This window comes from Zosterops lateralis, assembly GCF_965231275.1.
Source record: "Zosterops lateralis genome assembly, chromosome: Z".
NCBI classification, from domain to species: Eukaryota; Metazoa; Chordata; class Aves; order Passeriformes; family Zosteropidae; genus Zosterops; species Zosterops lateralis.
Window position 1 is genome coordinate 79,714,066 of NC_139800.1, and position 25,818 is coordinate 79,739,883.

A 25,818-nucleotide genomic window follows, 5' to 3' on the forward strand; every position below is an offset into this window, starting at 1 on the left:
GCTTTAGCATTCCCAGAGGGTTGTTAGGACAGGACAGAAACCTGGCGAGGCATCCTCCTGCAAAGACTTTGTGCCTCAGTCTCCTTGTCTGGGGATGCAGCTGCCGGCACTTTTTGGGGCAGCGGGGCTGTTCCCATCCTGCTGCATCCCACGGTTCCCATGACAGCGCTGGGCTGTTGTGGGGAGGCTCCCAACAGCTCTGCTGGCAAAGTGCCTTCGCTGGTTGGGGTTTTCCCCCCGTGGATGGTTCAGTGACCCTGGGAGGAGCTCCCTCCCCACCTCCAGCCAGGGGCAGTGCTCTGAGTGCTTTGGGCTGGACTAACTTTTTTTTTTTTTTTTTTTTTTTTTTTTTTTTTTTTTTTTTTTTTTTTTTTTTTTGGTGCACCTCCCTGCTGCTATAAGTGTGGAAACCGCGTCTCTCCCGCTGGACATCCCAGCCCAGCCCCGGACCAGAGCGCTCCCGTGTCCATCCCTTCCCTGCTCCCGGCAGCAGCAGCACCCCCGGGCTCTCCGGCAGGCAGTAAGCACATCCCTCCCTCCTCTCCCTCCCCAGCATCGCCTCCCCGAGCAGGGCAGGGAGCGTTTCAGCATCCCACGCTTCGCAGAGCTTTGGATTTCAGGGCTGGTGCTGGTCTTTTGTCTGCCTTGTGAGCGCTGTGCTGTGCTGTGGAGGGTTTGTGAGAGCACGGATGGGGAGTGGGAAGCCTGTGGGTGTGGGATGTACTTCTGAAACACTCTCCAGCAAAGAGATTTCTCTGTGGTTCGCTGAGTTAACCTCAGAAACGGCTTGTTTTATGGGTTGTTTTGGAAATGGGGGTTTATCTACGTTCTTGCTTCTGATTTCTCTTTTTCTGATATGCATATTCCCTCCTGGAAGGTGGTTGCTTTGAAAGTACCAGCAGTCATTGGGGTATAAACACAACTTTTTCTCTTTGCTTCCAAGTTGAACTGGTGCTCAGGGAACATTTTGCAGTGGTACTGAGTTGTGCAAGAGCTGTCAGCTCTGTGCTTTCCTGGGCAGGTGATCAGATGTGCCTCTCTGAGGCTTTTAATGAGAGCTGGGGAGGAAATAACTAAAGCAGAAGGTGTTTTGTGGGCTCTCAGGTGATGCGAGGAACAATCCTAGGAGCAGGCTGGCAGGAGCACAATTGGGGAATATGGAAATGCAAGCTTCTGCCCAATACTTATCATGCTTTCCTCTTTCTTTCTGTTTTATGGAATATCAAGCAGTTGCAGAGTTCCTGCAGCTGCACACCTGTGAATGCAAACACCTTTAGCTTTGTACAAATGCTGCACCCCTGTATGGATAGAGATTTGGGGAGTCACTTGCATGAGTGGAGTTGTGTGTGCAAGATGGGTGTTTCTGTCATTAATCTTTTCTTTAGTAATTGGTCAAAAGATAAGTTGATGCATGGGACTCTGGTCCTGTTTGTGTTGTGTAAGCAGGAGCTCATCTGTGTTTGAGAATGGGACGTGACTGTTTTTTAAACCACTGAAATCTAGCACATAGAATGGGGAAAATCATAAAAACAATCCACCTACCAAATAGCCTTTTACCCTGTTTTGAGAGGAAGAGTGTTTTTTTTAAAAAACAACAACAAAAAAACTTCCGAAAGGAAACTGATTAAATTCTTAAGCCATGATGTACAAAGAAAATAGCTGATCAAGAACCAAATATGGCTTTGAAACTTCAACTTTCTTTTATAATGGTAAAAGCACCCACATACTTCAGTGACAACACCCTTTTCTTCCTTTTCCCAAACACAGCATTCTTGAATACAAACCAGTTCCTAATTTTTCCTTAACGAGCTCAGTATATAAAAATTCCTTTTTGACTAATACCTGAGAGAAAAAATGTGGGTAGGTGTTTTAGAGCTGGCACCACAAGTGCAAAAAACCCCAAACCCCTCCAGATCTCAGTGCAGCAGAAAGCCAGTTGCTCAGATTTTGGACTGAGGCTCTGAGGAATGAATTCAGGGCTGGGATTTTACAGCTGGTTTCTAACATGCACAGCTCTTTGGGAATTTTGGCTGGGGAAAGATTTTAGGATTGGGCCCTTGAACAGTTTCTAACAGAAGGTATTCCCTGCTGTGAGTGATGTCCCCCTGAATAATTCTCTGTTTGGATGTAAACAATGGCAGCTGTTCAAAAGGAGGCAAGATTTAGGGTGCTCAAACACTTGACAATAAACAGTCTCCTGCCCATCTTGGCTGGCCTTTATTTTGGAAGCAGCCTGTCCATCGAACTGTACTGTGAATGGAAAATCCAGACATATGGTAGGAAGCAGCTGGGGGAGCCTGGTCAGGTCCCTGCTCATGTCCATGGATAGGGGAGTGATGCTGTTGGATGTACTTCATCTGTAATCTAAATCCTTACCCCATGAATATGGGTTGGATTCACACCCACTGCACTGGGATGTAACAAAAGCTTTAAGGAGCTGACCCCCTTGCCCCCAGGAAGCAGCTTACTTCCTTTTGTGTCACAGAATAGTTTGGACACAAAGGTATTGTGATTGGAAGGGACCTGTAAAGGCCATTTAGTCCACAGGGACATCTTCAACCAGGACAGGTTGTTCAGAGCCCTGCCCAGCCTGGCCTTGAACCCTTCCAGGGATGGGAATCTACTACATATCTGGGCAATCTGTGCCAGTGTTTTACTGGTCTTACCAGTGAAAAAAATCTCCTTCCTTGTATTTAGTATAAATCTAACCTCTTTCAGTTTAAAACCTTTGCCCTCATCCTGATAAAAAGTTAGTTGCCATCTTTCTTGTGACCCCCCCTTGAAATACTGAAATACAACACTGCAATAAGGCCCTCCCAGAGCCTTCTCCTCTTCAGGCTGAGCAATCTCAGCTCTCTCAGCCTGTCTCCAAAGAGAGATGCTCCATCCCTCAGAGCACATCATCCCTGTCTCCTTTGGACTTGCTCTGTGTCCTGCCTGTGCTGGGACCCCAGGGCTGCACCAGCTCTGCAGGTGAGATCTCACAAAATGGAGCAGGGAGGCAGATGTGAGCCAGGAATAATACTGTCCCCTCAGCACTAGCCCGAGTGAATTATGTTCTTTTAAGTTTATTCACCATCTAATGGATGCACTGGGGGATTTAGGTGGAAAATTCCTCTGATCTTTGCTGATGAGACAAGGATCACACGAGCCTGTGTTCAGCATTTCCTTTTTTGTGGTGCTGCTTAGCCCTGAAGTCCCAGCGGCATTAAATGCAGCAAGAAAAGCCTCACCACCAGCAATGTGCAAAGTTTGCTCAGGGTTTTGATTGGTTTTGATTAGATTGCTCCTAAATCAGAGCAGCTCCCTGGAGAGCCAGGGGCAGGCTCTGGTGCCAGGCTTCCACAAGGGTCACACAGAGATGCAGATGTGTGAGAGCTGAGCCAAGCAGTCAATTCCTGCCTGTCACCCTCGTGATCCCCAGCCACTGTCACCTTGTGCCCTGATGGTAGGAGAGCAAAGGCAGCAAAGCTGAGATTTCCAATTCAATTCTATACCTTGAGCAGGGTGGACTCACTTTTGCTTGAAAAGATAATGGAAACCCTGTCTATGCAATAAACCTTCCCAGAACTGACCTGTGATTTCATTAAAAAATGCATTTAAGTCAAAATACTACGGCTTGATTCATTGGGATCTCTTTTTATTTCATTTCTCTGTTATAGAAATGCAGACAGGGAAAGTAACAAAGCAGAAATATCTGAGATCAGTCATTTTGTGTCTGATTTTGGCAGAGGGAGTGTGGGAGGAAGAAAGAGACCTCATACTTCACTTAGATACTCTGTTTGGAGAGGAGTTTCAAGCAGATGGCTCTTGAGACACTGAAACTCCAAAGAATTAAATGCTACTTAGATAAATGCATGCTTCCACTTCTGCAGAGTGGTTTTGGAAGGACTGTGCCATATATTATGGCTTCAGTTCTTTTGTCCTTGGGCCCACTAAAAACCCTTTCTGCAGCCACTCAGCTGGGTGTAGGACCAAGGGATTGGGGCTCTCCTGGTGTTCAGGGACAGGACATAGCCCAGGTTGTTCCTCTCCCCCATGTGCTTTAACTGGGACCTTCTGTAGCTGAGCAGTGCAGAGCCATCTCTGGGAATATCACCCCAGGTGGCTTCTGGAGGAGTGAATTGGAGCCAAGAGGCCAAGGCTGGTGTGTGATGAGCATTTCTCTCTGCAAAACCTCCCCAGGCCTGTAGGCAAAACTCTCCTACCAGAAATGGCTCATTTTTCTGCTCAGGGTATTTCCTGCCAAGGCTTTGCCCTGCTCCAAGCTGCTGTTGGAAAGCCACAGAAGAGCCCTTGATGGGGCAGTGCTTGCCCTCCCTGCAGCACACACCGAGGCAGGAGCTGGTCCTTGATATTTCCAGGGTGATTTAGGTGTGTGCAGTGCCAAGAATGCTGCCAGAGCAAATTCCTCCTCTCAGAGCAGGAGAGCTTGGCATTTTCTGTGGGACAAAGGATGGATGGATGGATGGATGGATGGATGCTTGCTGTTCTGCTTCTCCAGTGTTTTCATCTCCATCAGAATAGGTGGGAAGTGGGATTTGTGTCCTGTGGCAAGACAGAGTTAAAATTATATCTAAGGCTTTGGAGAAAATCAGAGTAGGGCAAGGATTGCATTACAGCCATGATGGAATGGTATAGACAGGGTTGGAAGAATTCTTTCAAAAAAGGCTGAACTAGAGTTCCCTGGATGAATTTGGAGAGCTAGGGAAGGGTTCCTGGCAGTTCCTGGAGCTGCAATCCAGGGTGGAAGGGCAGCTATTTTGCTGTGGGCCTGACTGGAAATTTTCAGGCACAGTTACAATTTTGGTTTGGATGCTGTTACAGAGTTGCGTTATTTTTGTAAATAAGAAATTCAAACCCTCTTGACTTTGGACTGACGTTTTCAGAAGACCCACTTGTTCCACAGATGTGCCTCATCTTTTTTTCTGCTCCTTGAGGTGACCCCAGTGACTGGTGTCCCTTGGGATGCATCCCTCCTGCAGAGCTGTCTCTGGTGTGAGCTGGCAGCCAAGGGTCATGAACTGTGAGGGATTTCCACCCCTGGAAAGGGGAAATGAGCACAATGGAAAAGAGGAGACTAAAATCTTCCTCACAAGAGGCTGTCTAACTTGAGATTTAATAGTTTGGATCAAAATATTTCAGAGCTAGTTTACTTGGTGAACTGCATGGCTACAGCGAAATTAATCTGTTCTGCTGTTTCTATTGTGATGTGGATGGGGAGGTAAATAACAGGAAAAATAGCTAAAATTAGTGAATAGAATAGAAAACTCTCTCCTAGAAATCTTCCCAGATGTCTTCAAGACATAAGAGACCTTCATGCCTCACAATGCTTCGACATAAGAAGGAGCTTCAAATCAAATACTGGCTGTCTCCAGAGGTGTCTGTCTGCTGACATGATGGGTTTAAAAGACCCCTGTTCACAAGAAATTGTGTGTGCTCCATATGCCAAGGGACTCCTGCAGGGAGGCACAGTTGCTACAGGGATCTAAAATCCACCTATTTTGCTTCAAGGTCCCTTTAGCACTGCAGCAGATGTCCCAGAGTGTGAGGGCTCTTGTGTTACACCAGCTCTCAGCTGCAGAGGAGTTCAGAGCTTCTGGCAGAGCAAGAATTGCTCTTGCTGTTTTGCTTGGACAGAGCAAAAAATCCACTCGATCCTCCAAAACTCTCTCATATGAACTACAGTGCTGGACATGCCTTTCTTCTCGTGCTAAGAAAAATAGAAATGGTTCATCACACTAAAGCCATGACTGGTCCACCCCACAGGGGTTGTTAGTTGACTTTCCTGCAGGGAGTTTGCTCCCAGATCTTCCTCAGAGCCTTCATATGGGAATATTCAGTTTTCATGTGCTTTCAGTGGTCTCTGACCAAGGATCCCCTTAACTATGACACTACCCTAAATATATCCCCCCACTGCTGGGAGGATGCTGGGGTAGGAGAAAATAATGCCCTTTCTTTTAAAGAAATGCCCCAAGATGTGGGAATTGTCTGGATTTGGCAGGCTGCTCCCAAGGCATTTGCTGTTTGTTTACCCTGGGACTGGCTGCCCCTGGCAGTTGTTACCAGCAGCCTTTCTTATCTGTTCTTTTCTATAATAAACACTGGAGCAAAGGTTTGGAATTAGTCACTTCTGAGGCACTGCCTGCCTCCCTTTCCAGCTTCTGTCTTATCGTCTCCTTTTTGGACTCTTGAGCCCTTTCCACTTCATTCTGTGCCTCTTGGTTTTCCCCTCATCTCATGGCACTGAGATAGCAAAGAGCTCTTTAAAATTCCTGGTAGGTGTGTCATCCCCAGGGCTGCAGCATCCCAGGAAACTGCTGCCTTGGGACAGCTGTGTGCACTCACAATGCTCTTAATTTGTGCTACAGAGATTTTTCTAGCTTGACTTACCTCATCCAGTGGATGAGTTTGATGAGTTTCTGACTGATGCCTGTTCAGTTGAAGAGCCCACAGAGGCAGTGTCAGGATCCTGAGAGCATTCCAGGGGCCTGGCACTGTGTCCTGCCTTTGGTACAGCATTAACATCAGGGTAGTCAGTGGTTTGGGGGAATGCAAACACAGACAGCACCTCCAGAACACAGGTGTGTGGTCCTCATCTTGATTGAGTAACTTGAGATCATAATCTGGAGTGGCTTTGCTTACATTTAAAAATCCCCTGGTGATCTCTAAGCATTGTCCTGATGTGATCTTGCTTCTGACAGTACTGTGGGGAGGCACAGATGAACAGCCCAGGGTGCAAGGATTTCCCTCGCTCTCTCTCCCTGGTCTCATCTCACTGTAAAAATACACAGAGCTCTGTGTTTCACTCAACATATGCAAATATAGTTTCCTGTCTACCCTTGCTCTGCCCATTGAAAGCCAGTCATGCTTTCCCCAGGGGACAGCCTGCCAGGTGAATGCCACTTGATGCAGGACTTATTTTCCAACTGGAAATGGCCAGGATGACAATAAATATGGGATCAGGATTGGAGAGCAGCCCATGTTCACCTCACAGCAGCACCAGGGCGCTTGGTGGGGTTGCAAATCTGTTAAATTCTGTCTGGATTTGCTTTGGTGGATGCCAGAACATGCCATCCACACCTTGCCATAACATTCCCTCCTCTCTTATGCCATTATCACCTTGATGATTTACAGCTGAAGGTGGAAACTTCGACTCTGGATCTGTCCCTGTGGTAGGGATGGGTTTCTTGCAGTGGGTGGGGGACACACAATTCCTGTTTGGGGAAAGATTGGCTGGGTTTTGGCCGGGCAGGGTTGCAAACAGCATCCCTGTGGTTACTTCAACATGCTGGAGAGGCTGTAACACTTGTTTGGGGTGGCAGGAGACTGCCATAAATGCTCACCTGGGGTGTGTGTGGATGCCTCTCGCCTCCTTTCTGCAGTTCCAAGCCGCAGGGGTGAGCCTGAAGAGAGTTTTCCCTGCTCCCTGCAGGGCTCACACTGCCCATCTCTGGAGCACTCTGTGAACACCTCCTGCCCTCCCGGCCCTCCCCACAGCTCTAGTGCCGGGAAATCTCTGTGTGCTCCACTAGACTCTGAACCAAACAACCAATAAATCTCCTATAAACCAAGGAGTAACTTGTTTTGGTTACCAGGGAGATTGCCAAGTGCAAATTCAACCTGAAATAGCGATGAGCTCATCCTTGGAGCAGCAGCGCTGGTGCCTGAGCCGGAGCAGCCGGATGGAAAAGGAGCCAGGGCCAGGAATGCTGTCTGCCCCACCGACATTTGGATGTCGTGGGAGCTGTTTTGCCAAACAGCCTTTGCCTTGTAAATGAGACGATGCAGGGGATGGTGTGTGAGGCTGGCTGCTGAGACAGGGCTTTTGCAATTCCTGGAAGTATGGGAATTATATTCCTCCTGGGACTGTGGGAGAGCCTTGGGGGTGGGTTCAGGTGCTGCAAAGGTGGTCTTCTCTGCCATCTCCCCTATCCTGGAAACGTCTCCCTGTGTGAAAGGATTGTGGGGGAACTGAGATGCTCAGCTTGTAGGTAAGGGTTGGTTCTATGCAGCTGATGAGACAGGATTACTGACTGCCTGCTGCTACTCCAGAGCCTGCAGCAAGAGCTTGGAAAAACCTCACCCTCTTCTGCTTGAGGGCAGGAGATTGAAAATTGAAATACACCTGGGACAAGAGATTGAAAATTTGGACTCTGGCATTATTCTGCCTTGAAGTGCCCCCAGTTTAAGCAGGTCAGGACTGGACTTTTGGAGTCACCTCCTGCCAGGGCACTGTGGGGCCAGAGATGTCATTTCTGGGACGATGGAGGCTGGGGCTGGAGGGGGCTCTGGTGGAGTGCCAGCTGTGCCTGAGAAAGGCAGGATGAGGAGGCTGTGCTGCACTCAGTCCCTTGGCAGCCCAGAAAGGGCTCCTGTATCATCCTGCACCTTTCTCTGTGAGGACAGAGATGTTTCCAGATGCACTTCCTTCAATGGACTTGCATTTTCTGAAGAAGTACAATTTTAAACTGAAAAGCTCTGTCTGTAGGGGGAAGTACCTGTCCCTCTGTAGCATGGTGCTGCAGGGGGGAGGCTGACAAAGCTGTGGCAGTGGTCTCTGCTTGGGTTTTTCGCTCCATTGCTGAATTACCAAATATGTGAAGCTGTGTAGAAATACATGACAACATCACCTGGCAGCTGTCTTAATGAAGCAATTCATGAGCCCCTTACCAGAGACCCACTGACAGATTTCAGCAAATCTTATAAGACATAATTAACAGTGAGTGAAAACAAGGAACAATTATCAACAGCACAAATGAAAACAAGAAGCTGAGTCCCTGGAAAGTGATCTGTGAACCTACTCACATGATGAAAAAACATGATCCTTTCTTTGGATTAACTTCATAGCTTTCTGAAACAAAGGATGGAGGTTGCATCTATAAAAAGAGATTGGTTTCAGCAGGAGTATTTTGTATTTTGGAAGTCTTTTATTATAATTTTACAGTCATGAGGGATCTGTAAATTATGTATTCTTGCAAGTCCCTTCCAGGGCTGTGGGTGGATTTTTTCCAGCTCCTTTCTGGGGCCGTGAGAAATGCTTTGGTGACACAACCAAGCCCCTCAGTATCATGGGCAGATCTCAGTGCCACCAGTGCATTCAGCCATCACCTCCAGGGAGAGGTTTCAGGAGAACCTGGCTCCTGGAGCAGTCTGGCATTTGAAAGAAGATGATTTTCATGTGAGGACTTACAGTTGAGTGAGATCTCGGTGAGACAGACATGAGCTCACCTTTTATAGCTGCAAGGTGGGCAGTGCTCTGGTGTGCCTGGGCTGTCCCCGTGGCTGGGGTTGGGTCTGTGTGACCCTGCTGCACAGCCCTGCCCTGTGGCCCCAAACTGCCCATAACTGAGCTGGGCAGGATGCTAAAAAACTTTGAAACCTACAAATGCCACGTGGAGCATTTTATCTTCTACTTTCAGCATCTCTTTGGAGATGAGACACTGCCTGCCTGATGTGAATTGTTTGCGTGGTGTCTGATGTTCCTTTGTGTCACCTCTTGTCTGTGGGGTGTAGCACTGGATTTAACATTTGGAAGGAGGGCAGGCATCCCTGCAGGTCTCCCCTGTGTCCTCCCCCAGTGTTTCACCTTCTTGGTATCAGGATGTGTTTGCCTTTTGGCTGTCTCTGGGTGACTAAACCCACTGCAGTTCTCTGCAGACCCAGGACCAAGCCTACCCTTGCTCAGCACTGGCACAAAGTAGGAAAAGCCTCCTATCAGGCTTCCTTCTAGCACAGCTGAGAATTTGTCTCAAGGAGACAGAGGGACCAGAGGGACAGCAGAGTCCTTGCTGTTGCAGGAAAAGGCCTCCATGCTTTGGAAACCTCACCCTTTCCCCATTGTCCTGCAGCATTCCCAGGGGGACATGGTGCTTGTGGGCTCTCAGGAAATGCGGTTGCACAAGCTGGTTTTAAAAGAAAGGAAAACACTGTTTCACATCTGGTTTAGCTTTTTGACAGCTTTCCCTGGCACTTGTGAGCAATTTGCACTGCTTTTCTGTCACATGGAGCCCATCCTCTAATAGCTGGATGTGGGCAGTGGTGGCAAAGCTTGCAGTGGTTGTGCTGAGAAGGGCTGTTTCTCTTTCCAGATTGTGCTGCTTGTTGTCCCTCAATTTATTGTGTCTCTGCTACTTGAAAAAGAAAACAAAATAATTTTTTGGGCCTGAATCCAGCCCCAGAGCAGGGGATGGTTTAATCAAACACACAAGTGCTTTTACCAACTCCAGTTGGTTTATTTCTATGTTAAAAATTAAACACTCTTCTAAGTATCTCACTTTCCTTATTTCAAAGTTTGTGTTTAATGAATGTACTCACACACAGACCTTGCCCATTCCTCCAAGAGTCAGCACTGGTAGAAATGCATGGGAAGGGGGATGAAGGTGTTAAATTTGGCAGTTTCAGTAACCTCACCTCCCCATGCCCCTTTGGCCCAAGCTGTTTCTTATTAATCTACTGATCTTAACATTTCCAAGACACTAAAGGAACTCAGATTTTGCTAGGTTACCAAAAAACTAGAGTGGGAGTATGTTGGGGAGGAGAATTCCCCTGCTTCCCTCTCCAAAACAGCCTCTATCCTGCAGATGATGACACTCAGCTGGGATACCACAAACCAGGGCAGGGCTCTGAAAACCATTCTTGGCTGGGACTCTGGTTTTGGCTGAAACTGAAACCTAACCCTGATGAAAGGTTTAAAGATGTTTGTTCCTTTTTCTTTTTTGACATTTGAATCTGTGTTTTTTAACCGACCCCAGAGGTAAAGCTTTCCTGTGTAGTCTTTGCCAAGCTCTGATCTGACATATTTCTAGAGAGACTCAGGATCCTTATCACTTTATGAAAAATGAGATTTACATTCCTGTATCACACAGGCACTTTGAAAATATTATCCCTGACTCCAGAGAAATGGCTCATACATTTTAATGCCGTTATTAGAAATTGAATTGACAACATTTATCCTCAGTAGAAATTGCTCTGCAGCTCGGGGGAAAATGTACAGAGAGCACTGGTGGGGACTTCAGAGAGCTCTTGTCATCTTGAGATGTGTGTGCTTCTGGTGCAGTGTGTCTGCTGAATAAGAAGAACAAGATTTGATATATATATATATATATATATTTGATATATAAGAACAATATTTGATATGATATAGAGAAAGGGGAAACCACAAGTCCAGGGGCCAACAGCATGGGCTGAGACAGCAGAGGGGCTTAAAACATCCCAAAGATCTTCTGGGCTGAAAGGGAGAGCAAAGTGGTGGGGAAACATGGGCTGCTCTGGCTTGTGTGTGCCAGGATGTTGTAGAGATGTTGCAGAGATGTTGCACACAGCTGCTTTATTTGCTCTCTAAGAGAAAGTGAACTGATGAGTGCTGCCTTGAACTGGCATGTGAGGGAAGGGCTGCTGAGGTTCTCAGGTTGGTGAAAGAAGCAGCAAGTAACTGCAACAAAGAAACCCACCCAAAACAGGTTGCTTTTAGGACAAAGTCTTTTTAATGGTGAATAAACATGCAAGAATTGGCTGATCTCTGCTCCTGTCAGGGGATGTGGCCTTTGAGGAGAACTTCACATTAGGCTGCAGGATATCAAACCTCTGGAGTCTCCAAGCTGGGAGCTCTTGCTCCTGAAAGTGGAGGGAGGAAGAGGGACACAACTGGCAAAATACTTGATGTGGTACCAAAGAAGCACCACAGATTGTGAACCTGAAGCCACTCCAAGGTGAAGAGTTTCCACTTATTCTGCCCTTGTTGGTGCAGTTTGGCCCAGCCTGGTCCAGCCTTTGTGGTGAGTGTTGAGGTGCAAGGAAGTTGACCTCTTCTTTCATTTTAAACCACACTTATCTGAAGCTGGAAGTTAAATCCATCCTTCCTAAAGCAGAGGTTTATGAAAATAACTCTTGTGACTAATCCAACCCCTTAGGCTTTGCTGGAGGAGACTTTGCAGCTTTGTTTTTCCTTGTAAAGAATGCTCAGCATATGTCCTGACAATTAGTCAGAGTGCCCAAAAATACCCGTCAACCCTGCAAGCTGATCCCCTTCAGCTCCTGGAGCTGAGACAGACACAGGGGTATGCACTGTGGGGCTTTGGGAAAGGTTATTTTTAAAGTGGCCACATAACAAGGGTGATTTGGTCCCTTCAGCCACCAGCTCTGGCTAACAACTGAGGGTGCAGACAGCCAAACGTTAATCTTGCTCCAGGCGACTGTCCTGCCCAGGGTATTGGGCTGCTTCTCCTGCTGAAAGCATGTGCCAGTTCTGGCTCTGTCAGCTCTAAATCAGTGCTGAGGGCATGGCCCTGTGGCTGGTGCCAAGTTTGGGCAGTGCTTTGATGGTGTGCTGGATGCCAGGGAGTCTTCCCAACCAGGATGCCAATGCTTGGAAGGGCATGTCCTCATCAAAGAGGTGGTCTGTCTTCACCCTTAGCCAGGCAGCCCTTTTCTGAGGGCTTTTGCTTTGCCCATCTCTGACCACCTCAGCTGAAGTTTTCTATCCTCAGTGTCTCTCACGTGCTGAATTTCTGGGGAATGTTTTGCCAGAATCACAGTCCATGTACAATCAGCCCTTCCTTCTCCTGCCCTGAAAGTCAAGATCTGTAAGGGGAAATACCAAGGCTTCTTGGTACCACAGAGCTCTGCTGGTGTGGGGATTTGGCTTGGCCACTGTCCTGCGTGGGCAGGAGATGGAGGTCTGCAGAACAATCTGCCCAGCAGCTTCCTGGGAACATGGTATTTTGCTAGAAAACATGACATGGAAAGCATTCCCAGGCTTTGGAGGAAGAGCTTGGGCAGAGTCTGCAGCACCCACCTTGTGAGTCTTCCTTGCTCCCAGGTCCTGTTGAACAAATGCAGGAGGGTGTCAGGGGATGCTGGAAGGAGTGTTTGTTGTAGCTGATGTCTGGGTAGCTGCTAATTTCTAACTCCTAGTGTGTAGTTTTCCGAGGAATGACCCAGCTTTCAAGCAGTGAAGCAAACTAGTAGCTGAATTTCCATGAGCTCCACAGTGAGCTGTTTAACCTCACTGGCAGAGGTTTAACCTCACAGGGCAGAGCATTGCCCAGCCGGCTGCTGTGCCCATGAGAAGGAACTGGGAGCTCTTAGAAGTGCAGAGAGCCTGATGGACACTGTGAAACATTATTTCATTGATGGCTCACTCACTACTTGGTGAAGCCCTGGCATGAGCATTTACTGTGTGGGCATGGCAGGATTATATTGCTGTGCCTGTTCCTCACACCTCATCTGTCCTGGGAAAGGCTGCCCTGCTGCCTGGCTGGATCACTGTGGTATTTATTTGACAGGGACTTGAGCTACTTTTCTCAGCTTTGAAGCCAGGCCTAAGCCATGAGGGGAAAGCTGTGACTGGCAAATATTTACCTCGCATTTGGCTTCCCTGGTCATTCCCTCTGCATGTGAGTGCAACTAAAGAAGAAAAAAAAGACCTTAAGTTGGCTAAGAAGGCCTTAAGGAGCTCCACTGCTCTAAGTGTGAAGCTTTGGGGTAATAAACTGGGGAATAACTGAATAACCCACTGCTGGGTGGGTCTGGGCACAACTGTTGTAGTTTGAAAGCAAAACACATGAGAGGCTCCAAGTGAGAAATACAATTTAATAAGAAGAAAGGAAAAAAAAAGTAAAATAAAATAAAGTAAAATAAATGCAACTATGCAAAAGACCACTGACAGAGTCAGAACACAACCTGAGCAGGATGGTGGAAGCAGTCCAGGTGAGGTGCTCTTCCTGAAGCAGTGATCCTGTAGAAAGGTCTGGTAGCTCTGGTCCTCTGGGAATCCAGTGGGTCAGGGCTGCTTGCACTGTCCCAAATCCCAGATTATATCCAGGTGAGAATGCTTGGCTCCTCCCCCTGGGTGGAGCATCTCCCAATGGGATGAGGAGTCGTGAAGTGGGTCCTTGATGGCCCATTAAACAGAGATAACTCCTGGAGGGAGTTCCCTGTGAGTCCTGGGCAAGGCATTGATGGGCCATGAGCAGAAGAGCCCAAAGGAGGGGCCTGGGAAAACACTGCCCCACCTGGTTCCAACAGCTCATGAAGAGGGTGATAGAATAAATACTTTGTGTACATCCTACACTACAACCCAGGACAAACACCCAGTTGCAGGGCTGGTGAGGAAGAGGTAAATGCAGTATTTGAAGACTTCGAGCCCAGTCGTGGGCCTGGTGCTCTTATGAGGCTTCTGAATTAGACCAGTCTTGGCAGTACCTGTGGACCTGTCTCCCAAGAGGAGCAGAGGAAGTCTTTGTTTCCCCTTTGGGCTGTATGACCTTCATGGGCATGTTCACACCTGTGGTCTTCATCTTGCAAGGGTGCTGTGGGCAGCCTGCTGAGCCTCCAGCCCACTGCCTGCACACTCACAGCAGTGGGACATGGGAGACAGAGCTGGGAACAGAAACACAGCTCACATTTAGGCAAATGCATTTAAAGATGAAGGCATCTATGTTTCTAGAGATTTTTAAACAATTCTCAGCCTTCTGAGGCTGTCCCTTTTAGAGTTCGCACTGAAGGTCTAAATCTAACAGTTGAGGCTACAGCAGGCACTCAACCTCCTTGCTGCTGGGAGATACAGCCTTGGCATCTTATCTGTAATGCAAGAAAGAGGAGCAAGGATAGGAAAAAATCGACTTAGTTGATTCAAAACCAGCTCTGCCCAGCACCTGCTGCAGCCTCTCCTCTCCCCAGTCTTCTCCAAAGCTGGGGCTACCATGGGGCTGTTTGGTGCCTGCATCCCCACACTGCCATAGCCAGGATGGGGAACAGGAGCTGAACAAAGCTTTAGGACCACAAAAGCAGCTCCTGATTTATGCACAGACACTCCCCAGGCCTCAGTGTCACTTGGCTGTCAGCAGCAGTGAGAGGTCTGCCATGTCAGCAACAGGTGATGGGGAGAAGTGCCAGTCAGGAGCGTGTGTGGAGGGGAGCCACGGAGCAGATGGCAGCAGGGAAGTAAATTTGGAGCTGCCTGGGGGAATAGTCCTGGAAACGATCCAGACTGTGGATGGAGGCAGATGGGGAAAGACTTGGTTTATATTTCTTCCTGGTTTTGCCTTTTTTTCAGGTGCCTTTATTTCCAGCTCTGTAATATCTCTTGACCCTTCCTATTACTACACCTTTATCCCTTCCCCCCCCCTTATCCTGTCTTCTTTTCCACCTTTTGTTTCTATTCACACTATATCTGAGTTGCTCACCCTGCATCTGCTTCCTTATAAATCTATTCCCAGTTCCTTTACCCCTGCCTTCACAGCTGACCCAAAAATCTCCCCTTGGCACTGGAAGGCTCAGCTCACCACTGTGACCTGGTTCAGCATGGAAGAATTGTGCCTTTGCCATGTTTTGCCACTTTCCTTCTCTACTCTCCCTCTGAGCTGCTTCCCTGAAAACACCAGGGACTCCCCTGGTGCCTGGGGTACTCATTCCCCTGTCACTGCAGTGATGACCTTGCTGGATTTTTTTCTGGATGTGGGTACATCCTATCTGTCTCTGCCTTGTGTTCCTGTGAGTGCCTGTGGGATGCTTCAGTGGTGCCGAGCCACATTCTTGTACACAGGGCTGGATTTGAGACTTCTAGAGCATTTTTGGGATACTTCAAAGAGAAACTGTCCAGTTTTGAAAGGACAAAGTGGAAAATTCCCACTCTGGTTCAGGTGTGGTTTTGTCATGCAGGGTCAGGCTGGGGGGACCAGGGGCCATCATCCCCTGGCAATCCTCTCCAGATGATCCACAAACTGTTCTGCAGTGCCTGCTGCCAGTGCTGGGAGCAGGAAACATGTTGGATACTGAGTGCTTGGAGAGCTGGATCAGCCCCCAGTGTCAGTCCTCGTGCCAGATCTGTCCAGCATTTCTGTAGCATTGGGACTGCTGCCTCCTGTGTCTCTCTGATGGATCAGCTACAGCTGAGAGATCTTTTCCTTGGAGAGAGCTGTGTCCTCTCTCCTCTCAAACCCAACTGTCTAACTGGTGGCCTTCCTGCAAACTTTGTCTTTATGTTAAACAAACAAACTTTTTTTTTTAAATTTATTTTTTTAAAAATGGCTTTTTTCTGTCCCAGAAGAGCCAAGGAAATTTATAGCTGAACTCTCTTGTACAGGGGTGCTCTGCTGTGGGAAGACAGATGCATGCAACCTGAGACATATAATAGAATTTAAAAAATAATCGCTCTGCCCTCATGACAGGAAGGGTAGGGAGCAATGTGGGACTCTCGTTTTATGGGGAGCCTGGTGAATGGCAGTGTGCTCTTCTGTGCAGGTGCACTGTGCATTGCCAGCAGCATGTTTGGAAGCAGGAGGCACAGCATTACTTTTAGGAGGTGCACAGGTGCCCTGCTGCTGGTATTTACTGCTGCTTTCTTTGATGATGGTGACTAATAGTTCATCAATGCCTGGGTTAGGACAGCTCTCTTTAGGATCTTCTCCCTATTGAATGACAGCAGGATGTGTGAGCAAGCTGAGAGACCCAGGCCTTTTCTGGCAGGATTCTCAGGGCAAGAAAATACTCTGGAAATCACAACATGAATCATTTGTTTATCCGAGCAGATGACACTATGGCCCAGCCATGCTGCCCTGCAGTCAGACCAGTTGGGTGGGATCAGCGTGTCCAGGGCAGCTCCCTGGAAAACCTACAGGACAGGTTTGATGTTAAAAACATCACATCCCAAGCCTGCTATGCCCTGCTGTGCACTCACTGGTGTATTTGTAGCACTCTTCCCTCTGGGACCTGCGGGTGCCTGGTGCACAGACAAGGGCTAAGGCAGGGCTGGCACTGCTCCATTCTGGGGCACCCTCTCTTTCCTGGAGGTCTCTGCTCCTTGATGTCTTCCACAGGGCATTGATGTCTCTCTTTGGCTCTTGTGCCACACCTGCACCACAGCTGTGTTTAATCACCTGGGCTTGTGTGGATGAGGAGGGGCATGGGAAGAAAAGGGGATTTGTCCAAAGTTATCTGGCTAAAGCCAGGCAAGAAACCAAGAGCAGCAGAAAGGTTTTTCCATTCCTGCTGCTGGAACAGGAGGCCAGAATTTCAAACAAAATATCTTTTTAATTAAAGTCTGCTCTGGGAGATCAGCAGGGGCTTTTCAGAGACAGCTATGCCAGGGATCTCCACAGGCATCCACAGGTCTGGATCTTCCTCCTGTTTCTTGGCCAAGATTTCTCCCTCTCCTCTCTCCTCCAGCCCAAGCCTGTTGTGGTGCTGTGAACACACGTGTGTGTGTGTGTGTGTGTGCACACGAAATGTTGTGACACCCAAGAATCCATCCCTGTTCTCCACACCCCTCTGCAGCTGCCAAACTTTGCTGCTAATTGCAGCCACCTCCAGTCGGGGCATGGCAGCTGCTGGCACCAGGCAGAGACTCTGCTCCATCATCCGGGATGGGAGCAAGGGCTTCTGATGGAAATACCTGGGCATTCTGGGGAAAGCAGGAAATGACAGCTGGGTGGGAGGGTGCCAGAGCTTTGTGCAGGGAACTAGAAAGGAATGAGAATGGTTAATGGTGCAAACTCTACTTGCATTGCCAAAAATGAACTCACGTCTGTAAATATTACACTGCACGCAGCAAGATTAGAACAGGAAAATACCAGTTGTTAGGGTTCCTGTTGCTATCTCAATTATGCAAACAATTTGCTGGAGTTTATAGATGAGCTGGGGCAGAATAACATTGGGTTTTTCCTCGCCAAAGTGTTTCAGTGCACTAGTATTTTAGCACATTTCCCAGCCTCAATCTGCTGCCCCAGTGGATCCATGCTGTGTTCTTTTGGAATGGCATGGTGTCAAGAGTGGCCTTTTCCAGGCCATGTTGGAAACTTGGAGGTGTGAGGATGCTGGTGAGATGCTGAGCTTGTGCACATGGTGCCTGGGGGCCTAAGAAGGCTGAGGGGCTCACCAAGCCCATTGCTGGGGCTGGAGACTGTGCACGTGTGTGTGGCTGAGGAGCTGTTGGGACCTCTGTAAGCAGGAAGCAGAGATGTTCCTGGCTGTGGCAGGGCTGCTCTTCAGAGGCCAGACACCACCACGATGGGCTCCCTGGAAGGAATGATAAACATTGGCTCTTCCCAGTGGCTGTCAGGGAGGTTCAGTGACTTTCCCACGGCCGTGCAGTGCGTCAGTGGGGAGGCAGGATTAGCAGCTGGGTGTCCCTGGCCCCCAGCCCTGTGTGCTGCCGGCAGCAGTTGCATAACCCAGAGTCAGGGTGGGGCTGCAGAGCTGCTGCAGCCTGGGGGTCCCCACAGGAGTGACCCCAAGCCAGAGCTCCCTCTCCCCCTGCTGTGACTTGGGTGGAAACAGGTTGGCTGGAGCTATGGAGCTGGGACCTTCCTGAGAGCTTTGTGGACACCTGAGTCAAGAGGACAGAGGCATGAGCCAGTGCCTCTAAAGCCACACTGGATGCTAGAGAAGCCCCATACCATGACAGCCATCTTTCTAGGTGCTGCTTTTCAGGGATTTGCTCCCTTTGAGAAGTTAATGCTGTGAGCTTCCTCTAGGAAAAAGCTGGAGAAGGACCAGGAATGGCATTTTTACTGGAAGTGAAGCCTCAGCATGACCTCCATATTGAGAGTGAATCCAACCCACCCATGAATGTATGTGCTGGTACTTGTGTGGGCTGTCAGCTGAGTCCTCTGGGGTATCCTTTCTGGGCCAGAATACAGCCTCTTGCTGGCTCCTGGGGCTGCAGCCCCTCTGCCCCCCCACAGGGCAGTGATCCACCCCTTCCCTTCAGCCATGGCAGAGCAGCACTAATGTTGGGTCTGTAATCTAGCTCAGGACTGTTACGAGACACAATCTCACTCTAAAGCCAAGGCCAAATAGTACCAGCATGGGGTCAAGTTCATGAGTTCATTCTGCCTTTGGGACTAATTTGGGTGCTGAGTAGCTGGGCAGGTATTTGACTGTTGCCTGCAGAGACCTAGAGGTCTCAGGATCCTATTCTTCTCCCTCAGATCACCTAAAATGGTAAGAATTTCCAAGGGGGATTAGGGTTGTGATCTCTGGGGAGGGGAGTGGACATCTGGTAGGAGCCCTGTCCATATTAATAGCCTCCGTTTAAATGTATGTTATCAAATGGGGCAGCTCCTTATCAGCCTAGAGACTGTGAACTCCATTACCTGAGGGGCTGCTGCTGACTTTGGGCTGCTGACCATGGCTTTCCACAGGCACACAGGTAAAGTGGATGTGCTGCCAGGTGTTGTGGGAGCACACCTGGTAAACGGGGAGGAAGGTTTTGCTAAAAGGCTCCTGTGTCAGAGAAATAACTTCGAATGCAGACTTAAACCCCAGCAATCTGCAGCTGTGACTCCTGAGGGCAAATCGGCTGATAACCTGTGTGGGAGACTGGTGCTGGAGCAGAGTGGTGGTGGTGGCCTCCTTTATTCTGTAAAATGCATTGGATGGTAAATGTTTTTGTATCTGCTGCTGTGGGAAGGCTGGGGCTCAGCAGCTGTTTGAGCAGGACTTGGTGAAAATGAGGGACAATGCTCCTCCTTGCTGCAAGTTTATTGCAGTGAGCAGAGAAACCCAGAGCAGAGAGGAGACCAGTGTGTAAATCCAGATGGTTTGCTGTGCTCTGGTGGGAAGTTCGTGGTTAGTCCCTCTTCTCTGTTTGCCTTTTAGTTCAGATGGGCTGACCCTTAGCAGTGAGAGGAAAATGTTAATTTTTCCATTAACACCAACAGGAATCTTGAGATCATATTTTACATGTCTCCAAGGCATGCAGCTCTTTGGTGTCTTCTCATCCTGCCTCATTCCTCTAGCCCAGCAGCTGAAGACAATCAGAAACTCTTTGGGATTTTTGACAGCCTATCTCACTCTTAGAAGCTGTTTTTGTGCATATTCAGGGCATATTCACAGCCCTACACCACAGTCCAGTGTCAGTGCCATTGCATCTCTTGGTGAGACACAACCATGAGGGTGGATGTGCCTGGGGAGAGGGTCAGCACAGGGCACAGCTCCTGTGGCCATCACAATGAGCTGCTGCACACCAGGAGCCAGGGCTGCTCTTGGGAACACAGCGTCTCCTCAAAAATGGGGAGAAAAAGCACAATTTGCTGCTCAGCTTCCTGCTCCTCTTCCCAGGACAAGGCACACACATGAGGCTGTTTGCACAGCATGTGACTGCTCAGGATTTGCCTCTCAGATGCACATACACGTTATGCAGGGCACCATTGTGAGTAAAACCTGACTTCTGTGGTATCATTTGATGCAAGAGGATGTTTAACTTCAGCCCACAAGACTGACTGATGACTGCCACTATATTCCCAGATACATAATTTTTTTCTTTTTAATGTTCCTCAGAGGGTGTCACCTGGGGCAAGAACTCACAGACATGATACTGTGCTGTAATATAAAATGCTGCAGGGTGCTCTGAGCAGATGCTGAGGTTGGAGTGCTGCTGCCAAACAGCCGCAGCATGGTGTCTGCTCCTGCAGACCACTGGGAGCCTCAGGGCAGCTTTGGGGTATCACAGTGCCTACTCAGGGTGGGGCTGAATCCTCCAGAGCAGGAGAAAATCTCATTTTGGCACCTGGGAGCACCTGGGTGTGAGGAAGTCATCCAGCTGTAGAGGTGGGGCAGACCAGCGCTTAGATGGGAACATAACAGGGGAGTCTCAAGGGACAAAACTTAATGCAGCCACAGAGTTAGTTACTGATCAGGATTTGTTTAGTTTTGAGAGGTTTGGACTTTGTTGCTTAAACCCTGCCTAAATTGGAGGTAGTGGTGCCTTGTTAGCCTTCCCTGAGCTCTGCGCTGAGTGACAAAGCAGTCCCTGAGGAAAGTGTTTGTGGGACTGGAACAGTGATTTTTAATAAATAGCATGTCCCTCCTTCCCTGGGGGACTGTGAAGATTTAGTGATGACTGGGATGTGCTCAGACATAGTGGCAATAGGACTGTAGGGAATATATTTGGCAACCACCTGAGGAACTTGGAGCTGTTCTTGGTCTAAATAAAGAAGTTTTCATTTTATCAACAGATTAATTTTTGAATTATAGAGGCTGAGGCTTGCACGTGCCCCAGCCTGGCAATGGGAGAGCACAGCTCTGGTATTTTCAGCCCTCCCAGCAAAAACGACCTACAAGAGGTTTCTTTTCTTTCTTTTCTTGGGCTTTGCAAAGGTTTGTTGCCCAGGGCATTGTGCCAGCGCAGTCCTGAGTGTCACTTTGCATTTGGGATTAACAGGACCCTTCTTTTAAGGGTTTCCCAGGTATTTATAGCAAGCCATGCGACATTGCACAGGGGAATGCTGAGAATAGTGACTCAGGTGACAGGCCAGGGCTGCCAGGACTGATCTGAAACAGGCAGGTGTAGCCAGTGTCTGGCAGAGTGGGGCTGTGCACTCAGTCTGCTGAGAAAAAAACCAAACAACTAATGGAGAATTTAAAAGCAATTGCTCCTTTTTTTCCATATGCAATTGTGTGTAGGGCAGAGGGTTAACAACTCCAACCTCATCTTCTTTCTTAAGTGGTAGAATAATCTGTGAAGTGTAAGCACAGTTTCTGTGGTTGTGTTTAGAGATTGCACTTCAAGTGCTTCCTTGGTGGTTTATCACATTTAAACATATTCCCCAGAGATATTAACACATAGTCTGTGTTAAGTGCTTTGCTTATCAGCTGTGCTTCAGCTCCCTTCTCTCAATTCTTTGGTTCCATTTATTGTGCGAACCACTGGCTGAACTGCAAACCAGTTCAGCCAAAGCCCCAAATGCTACTTTGGGCTTTTGGCTGAACTGGGATGAACCACCCAGGGTGATGGCAGGAGCCCAGTGGGAGAGAGGGGTTGTGTGGGTGCAACAGCTTTTGTGGGTTGGCTCTTCTTAGGTCTGTGCCTTTTTCATCCCAAACCTGGATGCTGCAGGGTGCAGATGTGGCCCTGACCCTCAGTCAGCCCTGTGGCTGCTTGGTGTTAGTGCCACTTGTGATGTGTGGAAGCCCCTGGGGCCCAAGTATTTGGGATCTCTGGATGGAAGGCAGGAAGGAAGGTGTGGCTGTCCAAGGGCTGTTTTTGTAAAGCAGAAGATGCTTTCAGGGGACAAGTGGTGAACGGGCACCTCTGTGGTCAGGTAAACGTTAGGGTTCTATTCCAGTGGGACCTTGTGCCAAATACCCTGATATCTGAGAAGGCCACTGGCCTGGCCTTCTGCCCTCCAGCTGTAGCCAAATCCATCAGGGAGCTACATTTGGAGAACACCCTGCCAGGGCTGGTGGGACAGGGGTGCCTTGCTTAGAGCCAGATTAGTTTCTGGAAGTATAGCTGCATTTTTCTTCATCACTTATAGAGGGTTCTCTCATTTTTCTTTATCACTTACTGAGGCTATTTAAGGATGGGCACATTCTGCATTTATCCCTCTCCCCAGCTGCCTGTGCTCACTGTTTTCACCTGCTTCTCTCCAGCAGAACCATCCTCTGCACATACCTGGGAGAGGGAATAGTTCCAGCCTGTCCATACTTCTCCTCTGCTTTCTAAATCCCATTCTGTGGCCTCAGTGCCAAGCTGACATGGGGTTTGGATCAGTGCACATCCTCAGGGTACGTGATTCTCCTGGGGCTAAACAAGAGACACTTGACCAGGCTGTCACCCTGGAGATTCCGTAGTCTGTTGTAAAGACACAGCCACAGAAACCTGTGTTCAAGTGACTTCCAAGCAAAAACATTTGCATGTACTACTCTTACTTTAAACACAGCAGTGTGAAAAAAAGCACAGAGGTTCAGGGCTTTAGTGGTAGTTTGGTGAGTGCTTTCCCTGCTTTGGGGTTGCTGTAGCACTGTTGTACCCCTGATGTGAATCCCTGCCCTGTGCTCAGCAGCTGCTGCCCTGCTCATACAGGAAGTGATGATGAGGGCACTAAATAAAGACTCCAAGGAAGTAATGATTCTTCCACATACCCAGTGTAACCTTAGTTTCATAACTTGCCTACTTTTCAGACAGCAAAGACAGGCCAGGGTTAATATACCTGGAAACTCTGGAAAGTTGTGCTGTGGGGACCTGGTGCAGCTGGAGGGTGAACAGGTTATTAAGGAGATAAACAACTCCAAACTCATGACCTGCTGTCAAGCAGGCTTTAGAAATGCATTTATTTTTATACAGAGCACAAGAAATATCTGCTCTATTTACCTTCCATGAGAGGGGACAGCACTGCTGAGGGAACCAGCTGTAGGATACTAAATGAAGCTGAATTCTGAAGTGTCCACAGATGTTCGGGGAAAATAATTTGGTGGTCCCAGCACAGCTGCTACTGGCCTGGGGCTCCACTCTGCTACACACTAGTGGTTTTCAGAGCTTTTGTGCACCATACCCTGGGTGGGCTGGTCCTGCTCCTGCAGGAGGGTATTGGGAGATGGTCTGGCTGCTCCAGACATGGCACAGGTGAGCAGGGCCCATAAGCAGCCAGCAATTTGCAGATGAAATGCAATGATTCCATTTTCACTGCAGGCAAGGGGACAGAGCTGCCTTTCCTGGCTCCAGACCAGGAATTCAGGAATGATAGTGGAGGGCAGAAAGCTGCTGGAAAAGCTGGAAGCAAATTCACGCCCCTGCCTGTGTATGAGAGGGGCTTTCTGGTGTATGAGATGGCACAAGGCAGGCAGAAGGTGCCTGCATAGCCCAGTCTGGAGGCTGCCAGCCCCAGTGTTAATTTGCCTGTGGAGCTCCAGAGCTGCTGTGATAAATGTATCTCACATTAGCACATGATGTGTTACATGGGAACACAGGGTTATGTTCCTTCCTGAGCCATACTTTCAAGATTATGTATTATGTTCCTTCCTGAGCCATACTTTCAAGATTATGTGTTCAGGTTGAAAGTAATCCTAAACCTCAGATCAGGGATGTTTCAACACCATTTACCCTGGAATCTGCAATTGCATTTCTTCCAAATAAAACTCACCTGCTTGCTAGAGCTCTGAAGACCTGGTGGTGGCTCACATAATTACCATGTTTCCCAGCTGTTTATCTGTTTCATTTTCTTGAACAGGTACCTCAAAACTCTTGGTGTAGTTGTCAGCAGGACATGGCATCTCCTGGCCTTGCCAAGGGATTATTTCCAGATCTTGATTTCTCCATAAAGTACAGTTCCTATCAGCTCAGTCTCCAGCCTGCCTCTGTCATTTTTAGGGGAAATAATAGAGTGTGAACAGAGCCTCCACCTCTGCTGCAGCCTCCCCCTGAGATACTTTTCTTCAGGGTTCTCTGTTCTGCTTTCTGAAATACAAATTCTTCAGCTTATTCTGGCCCTGTGTTACTGAGAGGGTGACAAAGGGAGACAGTGTGATGACTTTTGGATTTTAAAACTTGTGAGGTAACATTGTGAGTCCCACTCTTCCAGGGCCCAGATGAGGCAGATGCTCTGCTGTGATGGCAAAGTGTTCACAAACAGGCTCATCTGGCTCTGTGCCCAGCAATGTTGGGCTGCTCCTGGAGTGCTGCAGTGGTATGGTGAGGTTGGGCCCTGTAGCTGATGGCACATCTAATTACTGGGGTGGGCAAGTGTCCAGACAATCCTGTGAACAGGCCCTTAGGCCATAACAGGGCAGAACAAGAACATGCTGCAGCCAAGGGTGAGCACAACAGAGTTGTTCCCACTGATCCTGCTTTGCTGTGAGGGCACAGCCAGGAGTGACACACCCTCTCTGCACCTCAAAACCCTACTGGTTTGGTTAATAAAGGAGCGTTGTGCTGGGCTTGGTCCAGCACTGCTGGAATAAGCACTGTTGTACCACTGAGCTGTGTGAGGAGCAGGCTTCAAGGCAGCCCCCAGGGCTGGATGGGGTGGTCCAAGGTGAGGCAGCAGCAATTTGTATGTCTGTCTGTCCTTCCCCTTCCTTGCTCTGTGCTGATGCTGCTGCTCTGTCAGGAAGAAAAGACATTTCCTCTTGGCAGACCACAGCCACCTTTCCCATCTGGCTGGTGATGATGCAGGAAGTTCAGGGCTGTGTCCTTGTGTGTTGGTGGTGCAGGGAAATGGGCTCTGCAATGCTGGAGCTCTGGGGACACGAGCGGCAGAGGCAGGGATGGAACTGGCTCCCTTTGTGGGACTCCATGGGCTTCTGTAACTCTTCTGTTTCCTCCCTGGAAGTGCTCCAGGCTAGGCTGGATGGGGCTTTAAGCAACCTGATGTAGTGGCTGGTACCCCTCTCTGCAGCCAGGGGTTTGGAACAAGATGATCTTTAAGGTTCCTTCAAACCCAAACCAGCCCAGGATTCTCTGAATCCTAATGGAGCCCTTGTAGCCCCCTCACAAGAGTGTTGGGGGCCTCTGTTGAGGAAGGGTGTGTGGGATGGAGGGAGTCATTACCAGGACATTGGGAGGGCAGGGAGGGATGGGTGTCTGGGGAGAAACTGTGAGCCAAAGTGGAAAATCCCCCAGTCAAGATTCCCCACACCCACTGACAGCTCCCTGGCCATGGTGGAACATCAGACCTTGGCAGAGCCTTGATGGTGTGAACTGAAAATTATCTCTCCATGGAGGCCCATTTTTTTTTCCTTATAATTTTATATGTGAAAGCCTGGTGAAAAAGGACAGCTGGAAGCTGCACAACTATCCAGCACAAAAGGCCTTGGAGGGCTGCAGCTGGCTGCGGGTTCAGGGTGGAAACATGGAAACAATTCCACTCTGCTCGTGTTTGTTGGTGATTTTTGCAGTGCCTCAGCCAGGACCTCACTGAGGGCTGTGGTAATGAACTAAGGGAGTGATTAGGTGTCATTACCCTTGCTTGATGTGCAGTACATAAATAAACCATCCTAGCATGGTTCCACTTAACAAGTGGATGGAGAAAAGTCTGGCTTGAGACTCTGCTCTCCTCGATCAGAGCGCTTTCTCTATCAAGGAGCCCTGAGGAG

At 48.7% G+C, this 25,818-nt stretch overlaps 1 protein-coding gene across 3 annotated transcripts in view; it reads left to right on the forward strand.

Annotated features, from left to right (window-relative positions):
• The first annotated feature begins 416 nt into the window (after nucleotides 1–416).
• The window catches only part of LOC310922472 (four and a half LIM domains protein 1-like), a 30,002-nt gene continuing 4,600 nt past the window's right edge, over nucleotides 417–25,818 (forward strand). The window contains exon 1 of one of the 3 annotated variants that reach the window (XM_083883056.1): nucleotides 417–520. Coding sequence is in view for 2 of the 3 variants with exons in the window: in XM_083883054.1 (XP_083739180.1) it covers nucleotides 19,132–19,153 (22 nt within the window). In the remaining variant the exon portion in view is untranslated. Of the gene's footprint in view, nucleotides 521–19,006; nucleotides 19,154–25,818 lie in introns of those variants that run through there. The other 2 variants (XM_083883054.1, XM_083883055.1) reach the window with 2 other exon arrangements.